At 47.8% G+C, this 17,626-nt stretch overlaps 1 protein-coding gene across 1 annotated transcript in view; it reads right to left on the reverse strand.

Annotated features, from left to right (window-relative positions):
* The window catches only part of SEC11A (SEC11 homolog A, signal peptidase complex subunit), a 53,396-nt gene that overhangs the window by 33,620 nt on the left and 2,150 nt on the right, over positions 1-17,626 (reverse strand). The window contains exon 2 of the mRNA XM_004594604.3: positions 962-1,071. Within this exon, the coding sequence (XP_004594661.1) occupies positions 962-1,071 (110 nt within the window). The remainder of the gene's footprint in view (positions 1-961; positions 1,072-17,626) is intronic.

The following is a 17,626-nucleotide window of genomic DNA, read 5'->3' on the forward strand; positions in this document are numbered from 1 at the left end:
ACTGAAACACTTTCTTTAGGGATGTGGGAAAAACACAGATTGCATACCAACCATTTCATGAACACGTCACCAGGCTCTCTGGGGTTCTGAAAGGGTATTTGTTTCAAGGTGAAAATGTTTCACCATTAAGAAATAGTACTGTGGCCCTGCACCGTGGCCTAGAGGCTAAAGTCCTCGCCTTGAACGCCTGGGATCCCATATGGGCGCCGGTTCTAATCCCGGCACCCCTGCTTCCCATCCAGCTCCCTGCTTGTGGCCTGGGAAAGCAGTTGAGGACGTCCCAAAGCTTTGGGATCCTGCACCCGTGTGGGAGACCCAGAAGAGGTTCCTGTTTCCCGGCTTCGGATTGGCATAGCACCGGCCGTTGCGGTCACTTGGGGAGTGAATCATCAGACAGAAGATCTTCCTCTCTGTCTCTCCTCCTCTCTGTATATCTGACGTTGCAATAAAAATGAACAAATCTTTGAAAAAAAAAAAAAAAGAAATAGTACTGGGCCCAGTGCTGTAGCCTAGAAGTTACACCCCAGGGAACCCATATGGGCGCCAGTTCTATCCCGACAGCCCCACTTCCCATCCAGCTCCCTGCTTGTGGCTTGGGAAAGCAGTCGAGGACGGCCCAAAGTCTTGGAACCCTGCACCCACATGAGAGACCTGGAAGAGGCTTCCGGCTCCTGGATTTGGATCGGCTCAGTTCTGGCCACTGTGGCCTCTTGGGGAGTGAATCATTGGACGGAAGATCTTCCTCTCTGCCTCTCCTCCTCTCTGTATAGCTGACTTTCCAATTAAAAAAAAAAGAAGAAGAAGAATAAAGAAAGACAAAAGAAATAGTACCCAATTCTCTTTCAGGCTCTTTTGGGAAGGTAGCTCCTAAGGCCTGATATACCAGTTTTCAATATCTCAATTTTCCTCACATGTAATGACCTTGAGATTCCTGGCATTGAACACAAGAGCTGGTTCCTACCTGAGCACCACCACAATCGGACTCTCACTTCCCGTGATCACCATCAGCCCCTTCCAGATCATCAGGGCCGAGGAGACGATCATTCCAAAATTGAGGACTTGGTAATAGAGCTGTAAGAACAAGAGAGAAGTGGTCAGACTCACCACCGTTTCCACTGAGGAAAGCAGCGGAGAGGACAAGCAGTTGCAGGTTTCAGGTAGGTCCCCCAGGGCCGCTCAGGTTCTGGAACATTCTTAACTACAGCTACTCCATCAGCATCCGGCAGAGCCCCTCTCCCACCCAAAGAAGCTTGCTCCATTCTGCCTGTTAAAACACCAGTTACATGTACATTACACAGTATGACCACAATCTTCCACACAGTTCACTTCATCTCATTTAACCTCACCCTATTCAAGCCACCTGCCAGCGGACACTAACAAACCTCTGCTTCTGAACTCCTCCGGGATCGACCCTCCTATCACATCGGTCTCTCCACAACCATAGGAGAGTCAAGAACATGTAACTCCCCTCATCTTACAGTTGAGGAAACGTGAAAAGACTTCACCAAAGTTAAGGTCAGCCATCAGTCTCCAGTCCTTCACACACTAAACTGCCAAGACTTGAATAAACAGACACAACAAATACTACCAACACATTTCAAGCAAGCGAACAATGTGAGCTCACTGAGCTGGGCCTTAGCTTTCTGGAAAATGGGTAAAACAGAGGTTGGACACTGAGACAAACAGTTCAAATGAGGAGATGGTACTGAAAAGGACCAGGGGAAATCTGAAAACCACTGTCAGGTCAAATTACAGGTAATTTTAAAGTTAGGACTGAAAATATGAGTCTGGAAAAATTCAAAACATAAAATGCAAAACCAAAGTTTCAAAAATATGAATAGTTAAGTGCATCTTTTTTAACAAAATCATTTTAATTGAAAGTCAGAAAGAGAGAAAGAGAAAAGGAAAGCCACTCATTTGTGGTATCACTCCTGAAATGCCAGCAGCAAGCTGGGTAGGGACAAAGCCAGCAGCCCTGCAGAAGCAAGTCGCGGACTCCCACCCGGGAGCATCCCCTGCTGCCTGACAGGCCCAACATCACCAGCAAGCTGGCTCAGACACAGGGAACCAACATTCAAACCAGCACTGCATTACAGTGTGTGCGGGTTCCTAGCAGCAACATAACTACTGAACCAAGTATCCACATCTACTTTTTAAATAATTTTGAAGATGATTTATAGTTGGGCGTGGCAGCCTAGTGGCGAAGGTCCTCGCATTGTACTCGCCGGGATCCCATATGGGCGCCGGTTCTAATCCCAACAGCCCCACTCCCCATCGAGCTCCCTGCTTGTGGGCTTGGAAAGCAGTCGAGGACGGCCCAAAGCCTTGGGACCCTGCACCCACACGGGAGATCTGGAAAAGGTTCCTGGCTCTTGGCTTCAGATCGGCACAGCTCCAGCCACTGCAGCCACTTTGGGAGTAAATCATCGGACAGAAGATCTTCCTCTAAGTCTCTCCTCCTCTCTGTATATCTGACTTTCTAATAAAAATAAATAAACCGGGCCCGGCGGCGTGGCCTAGCTGCTAAAGTCCTCGCCTTGAAAGTGCCGGGATCCCATATGGGCGCCGGTTCTTATCCCAGCAGCTCCACTTCCCATCCAGCTCCCTGCTTGTGGCCTGGGAAAGCAGTCGAGGACGGCCCAAAGCTTTGGGACCCTGCATGGGAGACCTGGAAGAGGTTCCTGGTTCCCGGCTTCGGATCGGCATGTACTGGCCCGTTGCGGCTCGCTTGGGGAGTGAAACATCAGATGGAAGATCTTCCTTTCTGTCTCTCCTCCTCTCCGTATATCCGGCTTTGCAATAATAATAAATCTTTAAAAATAAATAAATAAATAAATAAATAAACCTTTAAAAAAAAAAAGTACCTGGGCTCCTGACACTCACACAAGAGATCTGAGTGGAGTTTCAGGCTCCTGGCTTTGGACCAGCCCATACCTAGCTGCAGTGGACTTTTGGGGAGTGAACTAGCAGAAGAAAGATGTATCTTTTTCCTTTGTCTCACTCTCTCTATATCACTCTGCTTCCCAAATAAAGAAATAAACCTTCTTAAACGCAGCTATGAGTTGGCAATGTAAGCGCTGGGCAAATGGAGACTCTATGATGGACTACGTCAATCAGTGGATTCTCCAGAGACCGCCTTGTGCTTGGAGTGGTGAGAATGGCAGCAATTCAGATCCTTTGAAATGTCAAAAACACTCTGCCAGCTCTACCTTCAGATCAGAGATGGTCTCCCCAAGGAACTGATGAACTTATCTGGACAATATGATGCTGGACTTTATTCCTGGTAGATGCTTCCAATGAAAGAATCTCAGCTGAATTTGAACTGTGGTAACACAACAGGGTGGAGGAGTCCACCATGGGAGGGGGGCTGGGGGTTTAGGGAGGGGTGGGGGGAATCCCACTGCCTATTAAATTGTATCACATAATGCAATGTAACAAATTTTTAAAATAGTATAAAAAAAAAGTCATCTACAGGGCCCGGTGGCATGGCCTAGCGGCTAAAGTCCTTGCCTTGAATGTGCGGGGATCCCATGTGGGCACCGGTTCTAATCCCGGCAGCTCCACTTCCCATCCAGCTCCCCGCTTGTGGCCTGGAAAAGCAGTCGAGGATGGCCCAAGACTTTGGGACCCCGCACCCGCGTGGGAGACCCAGAAGAGGTTCCTAGTTCCAGGCTTCGGATCACCACAGCACCGGCCGTTGCGGCTCACTTGGGGAGTGAATCATCGGACGGAAGATCTTCCTCTCTGTCTCTGTCTCTCCTCTCTGTATATCTGACTTTGTAACAAAAATAAATAAATAAATATTTTTTTTAAAAAGTCACCTACAATACTGGTGAGGTCAACGGACAATAGGCCTCCATGCAGAACCTAAGGGAGGGGATGCTGGATCCCATAAATATTAATCAGTTCCATAATTTCTCACTCAAAACCCTTGGTGAGGGAGCCAGGTATGTTTCAGAACTGACCAGATTTTGAACATGTAATACCTGCATTTACCATCTGCACATCTTGCAAAGTCTCTAGCAAAATTTTCCAATCCGACACACTGAGATCTATCCAGTAAAACATAAAAATTCACACTGAAATAACTAAAAGTAGCTACCCATCATGCAGTTCACGTGTGTCTTTGTTCATGGAAGATACCCCATTTTCAGAAGAGCTAACACGCAGAACTGTTAGACCAATGTCCTGGTGTGACAGCAAAGGCGATCATTCATCCTTGGAAGAAAAATAAGCAACTTAAAATTCAGGATTCCTTAGGTCTCTGCAAGGTCACGCCTTCTCCTCAGACACATCACACCACACTTACTACAGCAAGACGGTGTGAAAGCTACCTCACCAGCAAGATCCTCTTCCTGGTTTCCATGAGGGAAAGAGGGCAAAAGTCCCTCAGAGTGCGTATTGGTACATGCCTGTCTGCACAGTACTGCCAACTCAGGGTGCCAGCCAAAACCTAGACAGAAGCATGCTATTTGCTAAAGGAAATATCTGGCACGGGTAAAGTTCCAGAGCGATCACCCTTCTCCCCTTCTCTTGTTCCCACCACCAGGCTTCACTCCAGAGCCAGCACAGTGCTCTGTGGCCCCAGCACCCTGTCCCACTGCACTGAATGCCCAGGAACCTGAGCTACCACGGAAAGTGTGCTCCCCTCCTGGTACCGGCAGAAAGCAGCACTGACTGATTCTTCTCACACCACTTGGTCACATCAGGCTAATTATTAAAAGGACATTGTGACACGAGGAAAATAATGACCACTAAATTGAATACCTTATCACTCTTTTCTAATAAGTAACCAGAACAGTATGTCTGTTGCTCAATGTTCAAGGTGAAACTAAACACTGATTTGTTTGTTTCATTTTTTTTTTTCATTTCAGGAAATAATGTGTCGAACTCTCCCCAAAAATTCCTCAACTACAATAAGCCATAGGAACAGGACGACTGATAGTTCACTTAACTATACTGTTTTGTATAATTATATATAACAAATTAAGAAAATTAAGAAAAAAGCTATAATAGAAAATTCACCAAAGTAGTAGCCCAAAGTAGTAGCCTAGTGGCTAAAGTCCTCGCCCTGAAGGCGCAGTTCTAACCCCAGCTGCTCCACTTCCCATCCAGCTCCCTGCTGTGGCCTGGGAAAGCAGTCAAGGACTGCCAAAGCCTTGGGACCCTGCACCCGCATGGGAGACCTGGAAGGGGCTCCAGGCTCCTGGCTTTGGATCAGCACAGCTCTGGCTGTTGCAGCTACTTAGGGAGTGAATCAGTGGGCGAAAGATTTTCCTCTTTGTCTCTCCTCCTCTGTGTATCTTTCCCATAAAAATAAATAAATCTTTAAAAAGTTATGTAAAGTTTAAGGAATATAAAGAAATACTAAAAATGTTTAAAGAGTTATCTAAAGTTCAGTACGGAACATCTTCAGAGTAATCAGGCTCCCATCAGTTTTAACCAAAGATGGCAGCAACCATGGAAAGCTGCAAAACAGCAGCTGGTTAAAATCTTACAATCCCAGGTGGGAGAACCGGATGAAGCGCCTGGCCTCTGACTTTGGCCTGGTCCTGCCCCAGAAAGTGAGGAGTTAACCAGTGGATGGAAGATCTCTCTTAGTGTCTCCACCCACCCACCGGGAACCAGTGTTATGGTCCAGCCGGTTAAGACACCAGCAGCCCAGGCCCGGCGGCGTAGCCTAGCGGCTAAAGTCCTCGCCTTGAACGCACCGGGTTCCCATATGGGCGCTGGTTCTAATCCCAGCACCCCTGCTTCCCATCCAGCTCCCTGCTTGTGGCCTGGGAAAGCAGTTGAGGACGGCCCAATGCATTGGGACCCTGCACCCGCGTGGGAGACCCGGGCGAGGTTCCCGGTTCCCGGCTTCGGATTGGCGCGCACCGGCCCATTGCGGCTCACTTGGGGAGTGAATCATCGGATGGAAGATCTTCCTCTCTGTCTCTCCTCCTCTCTGTATGTCTGACTTTGTAATAAAATAAATAAATGTTTAAAAAAAAAAAGACACCAGCAGCCCATCTCAATTCAAGTCCCAGCTCCTTCACTTCGGATTCATTTTCCTGCTAATAACACCTGCAAACACTCAGATGGATTTGCTGACTTCCAGCTCCAGTAGCTGTTACCACTCAGGAGTGAAATCACCAGTTGACGATCTCTTTCTTTGTGTGTCTCCTCTCTTTCTGTAAACCTGCCCTTCAGATAAATAAATACATCTTTTTTGTAAAGATGTATTTATTTTTTATTACAAAGTCAGATATACAAAGAGGAGGAGAGACAGAGAGGAAGATCTTCTGTCCAATGGTTCACTCCCCAAGTGACTGCAATGGCCGGTGCTGTGCCAATCGGAAGCCAGGAGCTCTTCCCTGGGTCTCCCACATGGGTGCAGGGTCCCAAAGCCCTGGACCGCCCTTGACTGCTTTCCCAGGCCACAAGCAGGGAGCTGGATGGGAAGCAGGGATGCTGGGATTAGAACCGGCACCCACATGGGATCCCGGCACATGCAAGACGAGGACCTTAACCACTACACTACTGCGCCAGGCCCTAAATAAATACATCTTTAAAAAAAGAGGGGCAGGGCTGGCATCGTGGCATGGCAGCCTAAGCTTTCACCTATGGCACCAGCATGCCATATCAGACCAGTTCAAGTCCCAGATGCTCCACTTTTGATCTAGCTCCCTGCTTATAAGTCCTTGGGCCCACTGCACCCACATGGGAGACTCAGAAGAAGCTTCTGGCTCCCAGTTTCAGATTAGCCCAGTTCTAGCCATTGCAGCCATTTGGGGAGTAAACCAACGGACAGAGGATCCTTCTCTCAGTCTCCTCTCTGCATAAATTTGAACCTGCCTTTCCAAAAAATAAATCTTAAAAACAAAAAAGGGTTTTCTGAGGAAGACGCTGTCATGCCCCTCGCACAGCTTGTGCCAGGACACTCCTGCTCCTGACTCACCCCTGTTCACTCTCGCAGGAGCAAGTCGGTAAGGAAGCCACATTGCAGCCATGGCTTTTATGGATACTGGCAAGACTCCCGTGGGGCCCGAGGTGGCCATCCACCGTACCAGGATCACGCTGACCAGCCACAAGGTCAAGTCCCTGGAGAAGGTGTGTGCTGACTTGAACAGAGGAGTGTGAAAGTGAAAGGACCCATTCTAACGCCTACCAAAACCCTGTAAATCACTGTAAGAAAAACACCAGGTGGGAAGGGTCTAAGACCTGGGATCGCTTCCAGATCATATTCCACAAGTGGCTCATTGACCTGCACAGTCCTTCTGAGATTATTAAGCACCGAACCAGGAAGTTGAAGTCACCACTGCAGTGCCTAAGCCAATCATTTTAATAAATTAATTATTGCTTGTTTAAAAAAAAAAAAAAAAGGCCCAGCACAATAGGATAGTGGCTAAAGTCCTCGCCTTGCAAACACTGAAATCCCATATTAGTGTGTTTCACGTCATAGCCGCTCCACTTGCCATTCAGCTAGCTCCCTGCTTGTGGCCTGGGAAAGCAACTGAGGATGGCCCAAAGCCTTGAGACTCTGCACCTGTGTGGGAGACCTGGAAGAAGCTACTGGCTCCTGGCTCCTGGCTCCTAGCTTCGGATCAGCTCAGCTTCAGCTCTGGCCACTGCAGCAGCTATGGGAGTAAACCAACTCTGTCTCTCCTTCTTTCTGTAAATCTGACTTTCCAATAAAACAAACAAAAAACTGTTCTGATGCTGACGCAGAACAGATTCATTTTCAACAAATCATAATGATGGGGCCTGGCGACCATGGCCTAGCGGCTAAAGACCTCGCCTTGAATGTGCCGGGATCCCATATGGGTGCCAGTTCTGATCCCGGCAGCTCCACTTCCCATCCAGCTCCCTGCTTGTGGCCTGGGAAAGCAGTCGAGGACGGCCCAAAGCCTTGAGACTCTGCACCTGGAGACCTGGAAGAAGTTCCTGGATTCTGGCTCCAGATCAGCATAGCACTGGCCATTGCAGTCACTTGGGGAGTGAATCATCGGACAGAAGATCTTCCTCTCCGTCTCTCCTCCTCTCTGTATATTTGACTTTCCAATAAAAATAAAATAAATCTTAAAAAAAAATCATAATGTTTCTATATTGGATACATTTATGGTTTCCTGCACATTCATTCACACTAAATCTATACCAAGGTGCTAGCATTGCGGTGCAGTGGATTAAGCTGCCAGCTGCTACGCTGACATCCTGTATCAGAGTGCCAGTTTGAGTCTGACTGCACTGCCTCCAAAGCAGCTTTCTGCTAATGCACTCAGCCTAAATTCTTGCAACCCACATGGAGACCCAAACGGAGTACCCACTTTCAGCCTGGCCTAGCCATGGCTGCCGTGGCTATCTGCGGAGTGACCAATAGATGGACAATCTGTCTCTTATAAATAAATAAGCTTTAAAATAAATCAGCTTTTTTAAAAGTAGGGGGGTATTTTAAGGAAATATGCAATAGTGTTAATATTTTTGTTATAAACACAGCACATTTCTGTTTTATCTATTTGTAAATTTAAGAGAATTAGCTCTATTTAGTAGATCAGCCTTATAATTCCAGTTTATAATGTATAATCAACTGCTTTAGGTTTATGATTTGATCAGAAAATTTACTATTCAAATGGTTGAAACACTATAAAAGAATTGAAGTCCCAGATTTATAAAACTTACATAATACATTCCATGTTTGCCAAATAATTCTTTAAAAGATTTTTAATTTACAATGTTTTTAGGATGTTCATACATTGAGTCAAGTATTAAAAGGTCCTTAAAAATGATTCTTAAAACTTGCTATACTTTACAAAATTTGTAAATTGATTCTAAGAAAAATATAGTTTTAAGATTTTAATTTTGGGGGGCCAGTGCTTTGAAACAGTGGGTTACACTGCCATCTGCAAAGAGCAGCATCCCACATAGGCACCTGACCATGTGCTGGAAGCTCCACTTCTGACCCAGCCCCACACTAATATCCTGGGAAAGTTCACAGGATGGTTCAAGTGCTTGGGCCTGGCCACCCATGTGGGAGAGCCAGAAGAATGTGGCACCCATATGAGATGCTGGCACTGTAGGTGGCAGCTTAGCCCACTGTGCCACATCACCTACCCTCCCTGCCATCCACATTGCGAACTTATTTTTTCTCTTTCATCTAAACAGCACCAACTATACTTCTTGTGCTAGGATCTGTCTTAATTTCGCACTCAGTAATGTCACACTGGTAGCAAGGAATTGGCCATTTGAGAATTACGTGACAGAAACAAGCCCATCCTACAGACCAGGGCTTCAGATGAAGAAAAGCCTCGAGAACGGGTGATCGTTACTACAGTAAAGCAGCCATGCTCCAGGCAGAGGGCAGAGGACCAACGCTACAGAGGAGGGGATAGGAAGCAGAGGTCACCCAGGACTCCAGGACAGTCCCCAGAAAGAGTACAAGATGTCAAAAAGCAATTGACTAGAAGAAATACGGTTACACACCTACCAGCATGGCAAAATCTAGAACAATGACAACATCAAATGCAAGTATGCTAATCTTCCACCTACAAAGCCAGCATCCCATATGGAAGCTGGTTTGAGTCCTGGCTGCTCCACAGGCGATCCTACACTCACAGGGGAGACCCAGAAGAAGCTTCTGGTTCCTGGCTTTGGACTAGCCCTGTTCAGCTGTTGTGACCATCTGGGGAGTGAAACAGCAGATGCAAGATATCTCTCTTTCTCTCCCTCTCTCAACTCTGATTTTCTTTTTGTGTTTTTTTAACATATATTTTTATTGCATTTCCTTTTTTTAAAACTAATTACATTGCATTATGTGATACATTTTTTTATGCACTGGGATTCCCCCCGCCCCTCCCAAAACCCTCCCCCCACGGTGGATTGCTCCACCTTGTTGCATTTCCATAGTTCAAATTCATTTGACATTCTTTCATTGGAGGTATTTACCAAGCATAAAGTCCAGCATCTTATTGTCCTGTCAACTCTGATTTTAAAGTAAAAATAAATCTTAAAAAGAAAAGAAAGAAGGAAAGCGAGAAAAAGAAAGGAAGAAAGGAAGAAATTCACAGCTATTGCAAATACAAGCTGGAACAGATGTTGTGGAAGACAATTTGGTGGTTTATAACACTAAACATCTCCCCATCCAGGCCAACCATTCCCTTCCTTGGTATTTATCCAGACACACTGAAAGCCTATACCCATACAAAATATCTACAGATATTAATAGCAGCTCTACTCAAAACTTGGAAACAACCATGATGTCCTCCAGTAAGTGGTACATCCAAAAGACAAAGTCATGACACAGGAGAACCTTGAACGCTGATAACCAAGTAAAAGCAGGAACATGAAAAGGCTGTGCACTGCCTGCTTCCTGCTCCCCCGAATGACACTCTGGAAAAAGTAAAATCATGGGTCAGTAGTGGCCATGGGCTGGGACTACAGTAATACAGAAGTGGAAGCAAAGAGGATCTTTCAGGCAGTGGAACTATTCTGTCCAAACACACAGAAAACAGAAGAGCAACAGTGCAGGTTCACCAATTACAACAAATGCACCATTCTGGCTGGGGATACTGACAATGGGAGAGAGTATGGCTGTGGGGAGGAGGGCTGGAGTTTTATGTGAAATTTCCCTATCTCCTCAATTTTGTTGTGAACCTAGAACTGTTCAGAAAAAAGTCTCTCACGCTCTTTTTTTTTCTTTTAATCTCTTAAAAATTAGACAAAAGGCCAGTGTAGTAGAATAGCAGTTAAAGCCACTGCTAGGTAGGCTGGCATCCCATATGTGTTCCAGTTCAACTCCCAGCTGCTCCACTTCCACTCCAGCTCCTTGCTAACAGCCTGGAAAAGAAGCTGAGGATGGCCCCAGCTACCCAGACAGGAGACAAGTGAAGAAGCTCCTGGCTCCTGATTGGCTCAGCCCTAGCTGCTGAGGCCATCTGGGGAGCAAACTAGCAGATGAAGACCCTATCTCCAGCTCTGACTTCCAAACAAATAAATCTTTCATTTATTTTTTAATAAAGACAAAATCCATTAAAATGTGAAATACTCCTATAATTCCATTTGTATTGAAATGAAAACCTCTCTCTACCAACAAAATCAGCTGCCCAGGTCAGGAGCCAGGAGCTCACTGCAGTCTCTCATGTGGGTGGCAGGACCCTCACCAGCTTCCTCCCAGGGCACACATTAGCAGGAAGCTGGAAAGGACAGCAGAGCTGAGCCACAAACCCAGAGACTCCGACACAGAACATGGGTGACCCAATCCACAGCTTAACCTGCCACACATCTGAAACGAATGGCGATTAGGGAGTGGAACAATGGTACAAATAAACGGAGTTCATTTAAAGAAGTATTGCTCAAAGTCTTTCCTGTGTTGGAAACCCCTCCTGATGCTGTGCAAGAAGTTTCCATCTTAGGGCCCGGCACCGTGGCCTAGCGGCTAAAGTCCTCGCCTTGAAAGCCCCGGGATCCCATATGGGCGCCGGTTCTAATCCCGGCAGCTCCACTTCCCATCCAGCTCCCTGCTTGTGGCCTGGGAAAGCAGTTGAGGACGGCCCAATGCATTGGGACACTGCACCCGCGTGGGAGACCCGGAAGAGGTTCCAGGTTCCCAGCTTCGGATCGGCGCGCATCGGCCCGTTGCGGCTCACTTGGGGAGTGAATCATCGGACGGAAGATCTTCCTCTCTATCTCTCCTCTGTATATATCTGGCTGTAATAAAATGAATAAATCTTTAAAAAAAAAAGTTTCCATCTTCAATACCGTTAATAAATCTTACTTTGCCTTTTTTTAAAAGATTTACTTATTTGTATTGCAAAGTCAGATATACAGAGAGGAGGAGAGACAGAGAGGAAGATCCTCCGTCCGATGATTCACTCTCCAAGTGAGCGCAACGGCTAGTGCTGTGCTGATCCAGAGCCAGGAGCCAGGAACTTCCTCCAGGTCTCCCACACAGGTGCAGAGTCCCAAGATTTGGGCCGTCCTCGACTGCTTTCCCAGGCCACAAGCAGGGAGCTGGATGGGAAGTGGAGCTGCCGGGATTAGAACCGGCGCCCACATGGGATCCCGGCGCATTCAAGGCGAGGTCTTTAGCCTCTAGGCCTCGCTGCCGGGCCCAATAAATCTTACTTCGCACACTGAAAAAAATAAAGAAGCATTCCTCTACAAACCTAATAAGGAAAAAAGAAGTGGTGTGGGGGGGAAACACTGCAGTATGGCAAGTGGAACTGATACGTGTAATGCCAGCATCCCATATAGGGTTGCTGCTAGACTGATGATCCAGCTTCCTGCTAACACACCTGAGAAAAACAGCAGAAGTCAGCTCAAGTGTTTGGGCCTCTGCACCCACATGAGAGACACAGAAGCAGCTGCAAAGACCTAGAAGAAGCTCCTGGTTCGGGTCTGGCCCACCCCATTGCAGATATTTGGGAGTGAATAAGCAGATAAAAAATACACCCCACCCCAAATTGCTTTTCTTTTTTTTTTTTAAGATTTATTTTATTTTTATTACAAAGTCAGATATACTGAGAGGAGGAGAGACAGAGAGGAAGTGGAGCTGCTGGGATTAGAACCAGCAGCCATATGGGATCAAGGCGAGGACCTTAGCCACTAGGTCACGCTGCCGAGCCCCCAAATTGCTTTTCAAATAAAGCTTAAAAAGGGGGGGGCCTGGTGGCGTGGCCTAGCAATTAAGGTCCTCAACTTGAACGCACCAGGATCCCACATGGGTGCCAGTTCTAATCCCAGTGGCCCTGCTTCCCATCCAGCTCCCTGCCTGTGGCCTGGGAAAGCAACTGAGGATGGCCCAAAGCTTTGGAACTCTGCACCTGCATGGGAGATATGGAAGAAGCTCGTGGCTCCTGGCTTCAGATTAGCTCAGCTCCAGCCAATGTGGCCGCTTGCGGAGTGAACCATCGGATGGAAGCTCTTCCTCTCTGTCTCTCCTCCTCTCTGTAAATCCACCTTTCCAATAAAAATAAATAAATCTTAAAAAAAAAGTAGATGTTGTGACACAGCAGCTTAAGCCACCACTTGGAGGACACCTGCACACCTGCATCCCATAAGAAGTGCTGGGTGGAGATAACGGCTATTTCAAATCCAGCTTCCTGCAAAAAGATGTCAGAAGGCAGCTAAAGACAGCCCATACTGTTAGGTCTCTTTCACATACACTGAGACCCACATGGAAGTCCTTACTCCTGGTTTGGCCTGCTCAAGTCCCAGCTGTTGCCACCACTTGGCAAAATCTCTCTGTATCTCGAGCTGAATGGCATGTGGACAGGCTGAACCAGTCTGCTGTACATACTGGAAAACATGGGAACCAGGGCAGGGGCTGGGCCTGACGGAGGTTATTGTGGCTCGCTCTGACTAGGCTGCAGCTCCCACTGGTATATGTGAGGGTCAGGTGTGTGGTGGGCTAGATCAGGCTGGGCTACAACACTCATTGGTTGTGTAGAAGACAGGGCTGGAGACAGAAATGATCCAGCAGTTGCAACCACCAGAAATGCATAAGCTGACTGGGGCAACAAACTGTGCTGGACCCTGTACTGGTAAGCACACACAAGAATCAGGTCTGGGATCACCTCAGATGAGGTTTCTTTGGGGATCCCTCCAACTGAACTGCTGATCTCAGAACCACAACTATGAACAGAAGTGCAGGCTCCATGGTCTGACCACAGAGTGCATGTGTCAGAGCTGGGCCTCCTCACAGGCTCAGTCGGAGCAGTGGAGAGCATATCCAGGTGCACACGGAGGATATGGCAGTCCATCAGACCCTACAGAGGACACCTGGTACCACAACAGAGGATGGAGGACAGAACAATTCGATCAACTACCCCAGCCAAGTGTTGGCAGTGAAAATCTGGGCAAACAGAAACTCTAAGGTGGACTATGTCAGCCAGTGGATTCTGGAGAAATTTCACTGTGCTTGGAGTGGCGAGACTGGCAGCAATTCAGAACTGTTGAACTATCAAAACCACTTGAGCAGTGCCCTGGAAGCATGCCGCACATCAGGAACCCTGGAATGGTTAGGAGGCTGGGTGGGGCTTCTCCCTTCTTCCCCCCACTCCTGCTTAACCCAGATACGGAAAGAAAAGGATAATAATGTGGAAACAATAGTTTTACCCACTTTCCTGTAGCCCCTGATCCTCTGTACCCTAATCAACTATGTGAAGATTATCAAAATTTTTTTCTCACGGATTTTTTTTATTTAGTTTCATCTCTTCGAAACACTTTCTCATTAAATTCTTCACTGACTCACAGATCATACAGTAGCATCATTTTCTTTTTTTTTCCCTATTATATTCCTTTTGTATTTTTTTTAATTTTGTTGTATTATTGTTGACAATCTTTACATAGTTAATTATGGTTAAAAAAAAAAAGGTTCAGGGGGTATAGGGAAGTGGGTAATACTATTATGTCCATATTGTTTCCATCATGTATCTGAGGTAAAGGGGGATATTGAGGGAGAAGCCCCACCCGGTTTCCCGCCCACCCCAAGTCCCGGATGTGGGGCATGCTCTGAGACATTTGCTCAAGTGGTTTTAACAGTTCTCCAGTTATGAATCACTGCCAGTTTCGCTCGATGAGGTCGTCCACTGATTGATATGGTCCATCATAAAGTCTCCGTTTGCCCCATATTTCGCTGCCAACATATAGCTGAGATGAATGATTGACCTGTTCTGTCTTCTGTCTTTTCTTGGTTAGAGTTCTGAGTCTGGCAGTTCAATTGGGGAGATCTCCAAAGAAACCTTGAGGTATTCCCAGACCAGATTCTTGTATTTTCTAGCAAGCACAGGGCCCGACACAGTCCATCACCCCTATCAGCTGGTGGTTGCAATTGCTGGGTTGGTTCTGGTTTCAGTCCCAAGTTGCACTGGAACCAATTGGGTGTTGCAGTCCAGTCTGGTTCTGTCCAGCACATACTCGGCCCTTACATCAACCAGTGGGAGCTGCAGCCTAGTTGGGGCAACCCACAATAACCCCCATCAGGCCACCCCAGCCCCCGTCCTAGTTTTCATGCCCTCCCGCGGGACTAGTGACCCAGGAAGGGGGAACCCACTTTTTCCCTCTCAGGTCTCTCTCAGTCCCGGTTTATGCACTCTTTAGGTGGTTCTGTGATTTGACTTGACAGAATTAGTCCCCAGTGCCAGCTTCTGCCAGCTGATGCTGCGGCCAAGCCCAAACATCCCTCACCCGCTCTAATTTATGCTTGCACCCACAGGAATAATCAGCCCAACCTGGCTTTTCCCTGATCTAGTCCACATGCAGCGCACAGGTGTTGCAGCCTTGCTAAGTCTGGTCTGTCCTCATCCCAGCCTACGCTCTCCAGTGGGAGTAGCTGTCTGGCGAGGGGACCAGCCCCTTAATCCCCCTGCCAGCTCTATCCCTCCCTTCCTGGATCTCACGTGTGCTGGTTGGGTGCTGCAGTCAAATCCAGTACAGGCAACCTCACCATGGCATTCCATAATGTGTACTGGTTTTGTCACAACCAAACCCGGCTCAACCCACACTCTGTTCTGGTGATCGGATTTGCCAGTGGATGACATGAACTGATTCAGCCTGGTCTGCCCCTGACCCATGCTGAATGTGTGCCAGTGGGAAACTTTCCATGGCCTATTCTGGGCTGTTTCCTATCATGCTTCTTGCGCTTACCTGCAGGGACTGTGTCCTGCCAGAGGAGTTGCCCAGGCTCCTCCATCAGAACCCCTCCCAATGCCAGATTTTGCACATACCAGGGGATCCTTGAGCCAAGCCTACTCAGTTCACCTCCTGTCCTAGCAGGAACAGTGGCTTTTCCCGGCTGGCTTTCACCCCATTCTGGTTCTTGTTGTTGGATGTTTCAGCCCGGCCATGGCTCGTCCATACCCACATAGAGCTCACACATGGCTCAGTAGGGGGTTGAGACCCAGCCTAGTCAGTCCCACACCTACCCTGGTTCTCCATGACACCAGATGGTGTTGGGGTCTGAACTGGCCTGGTGCATCCAATCCCAGCCCACACTAGTGCCTCGGGTGACTGCAACTGTTTCCTAGATAGAACGAAGCCCCCTTTCCAGCACACGCGCCCCTTGGTGGGAATCTCAACCCTGTTAGGGTGTCCAACTAGAGGAACTTGTATTTCCACAGGGTTGGGCCCACACAACCCCATAGAGTCTACCCCCAGACCAAGTTCTCTCGCGTGCTGGATACAGTCTTGACCCTGCCAAATGTGACCACTCCACCACTCCACCAAACAGTTGGGTAATGGTACCCATCACTGCCAAAGAGGCCCCCATCCATAGTATTGGTGTGGGCTGGTGTGTGACGATCAGTGATGTTCTAGGCAAACAGGCCATTTCTGTATTCCGAATTGGGTTGGTGTATCTGACTAACCGTAATTGTCTCCTGGGTACCTCTCTCCAAACCACCAGGTCTCAGTCCCCACACATGCCTAAAACTTCCATGACCCTGTCACTGGGAATCACCCAAGATTCACTACTCACCTACACTAAAACTGGACTGTCATGGGTGTCCCCCAGGCAGCAAACATATCCTAAAAAACTCCAGAGCAGGCCACCAGGCGGCCAGCAGGCAAAGCCTGGCACCACATGGTGCACTGGCCGCCCTGGGGGAGGCCGAGGACTCGTTCACTGCCTTGCGGCAGTGTCTTTGGCGTGAGCCCCCAGCATTGGGTCCGACCTGGCAGGGGCACCCCCCACAGCCACCACACTGTGAGGAGCGGCACTTGCCCCCAAACCCAAGGCCCGAACCCCTCCCAAACTCACCTAGCCGCAAGATATTAGCAGCTGGGCGGAGCTAGGAATTGTAACCCAGTTCCCAAGTTCCCTCATGGCGCACTTACCCTGAGGAAAGAGCTCTCTTGGGTCCTGGGTGAGGCCAAGGACTCGTTCACTGCCTTGCGGCAGTGTCTTTGGCGTGAGCCCCCAGCATTGGGTCCGACCCGGCAGGGGCACCCCCCACAGCCGCCACACTGTGAGAAGCAGCACTTGCCCCCAAACCCAAGGCCTGAAACCAAAATAAAATATTTTTAAAAACTCTACACCGTGCCTCATCTCTCCCGACCTAATTACCTCCTGTCCCCATAGCTCTGCCTTTCAAACAAATAAATTTTCAAAATTAAATGAAAACTTAGCAAAATAATTAGATAAAATTTACAATTAGTCAAACACAAAAAAGTTATGCAACTGACTGCATTTTTTACAGGAACAAAACCAAAACTCTAGATTCTCACTTGATTAGATTCTCAGTCAAATCGCTGTCAGTATCTACAGCCACTAATGTCTGTACGTCTGGAAGCCAACGAACTGCAAACCACAATCACACTCTGCTTGGGAAACAGCAGGGCAGGCTAGCCTCTACATTTTACCTTCACATGTCTGTGCCCTCCACCTGCAATTCTGTTAAAGTATTTCTCACACATTTCACCTTTAGAATGAAGTGGACAGAAAGTGGCTTCATGTAATGCTGAAGCCTCACATTCTATCACACAGTAGGTGTGCAAGTGCTCAACTGTGATCTTCCTTCCACTTCACCTTGAACTATCTAAATGACAAGCAGCGCAGAGATGACTGCTGAGGTCTCTCCAGGCACTCCTTGAAGCTGCTGGGAAGGTCTCCCACTGTTCCTGCTACTTCTGGAACCTGTCTTCTCCTGCT

The sequence above is a fragment of the Ochotona princeps genome, chromosome 6, assembly GCF_030435755.1.
Source record: "Ochotona princeps isolate mOchPri1 chromosome 6, mOchPri1.hap1, whole genome shotgun sequence".
NCBI classification, from domain to species: Eukaryota; Metazoa; Chordata; class Mammalia; order Lagomorpha; family Ochotonidae; genus Ochotona; species Ochotona princeps.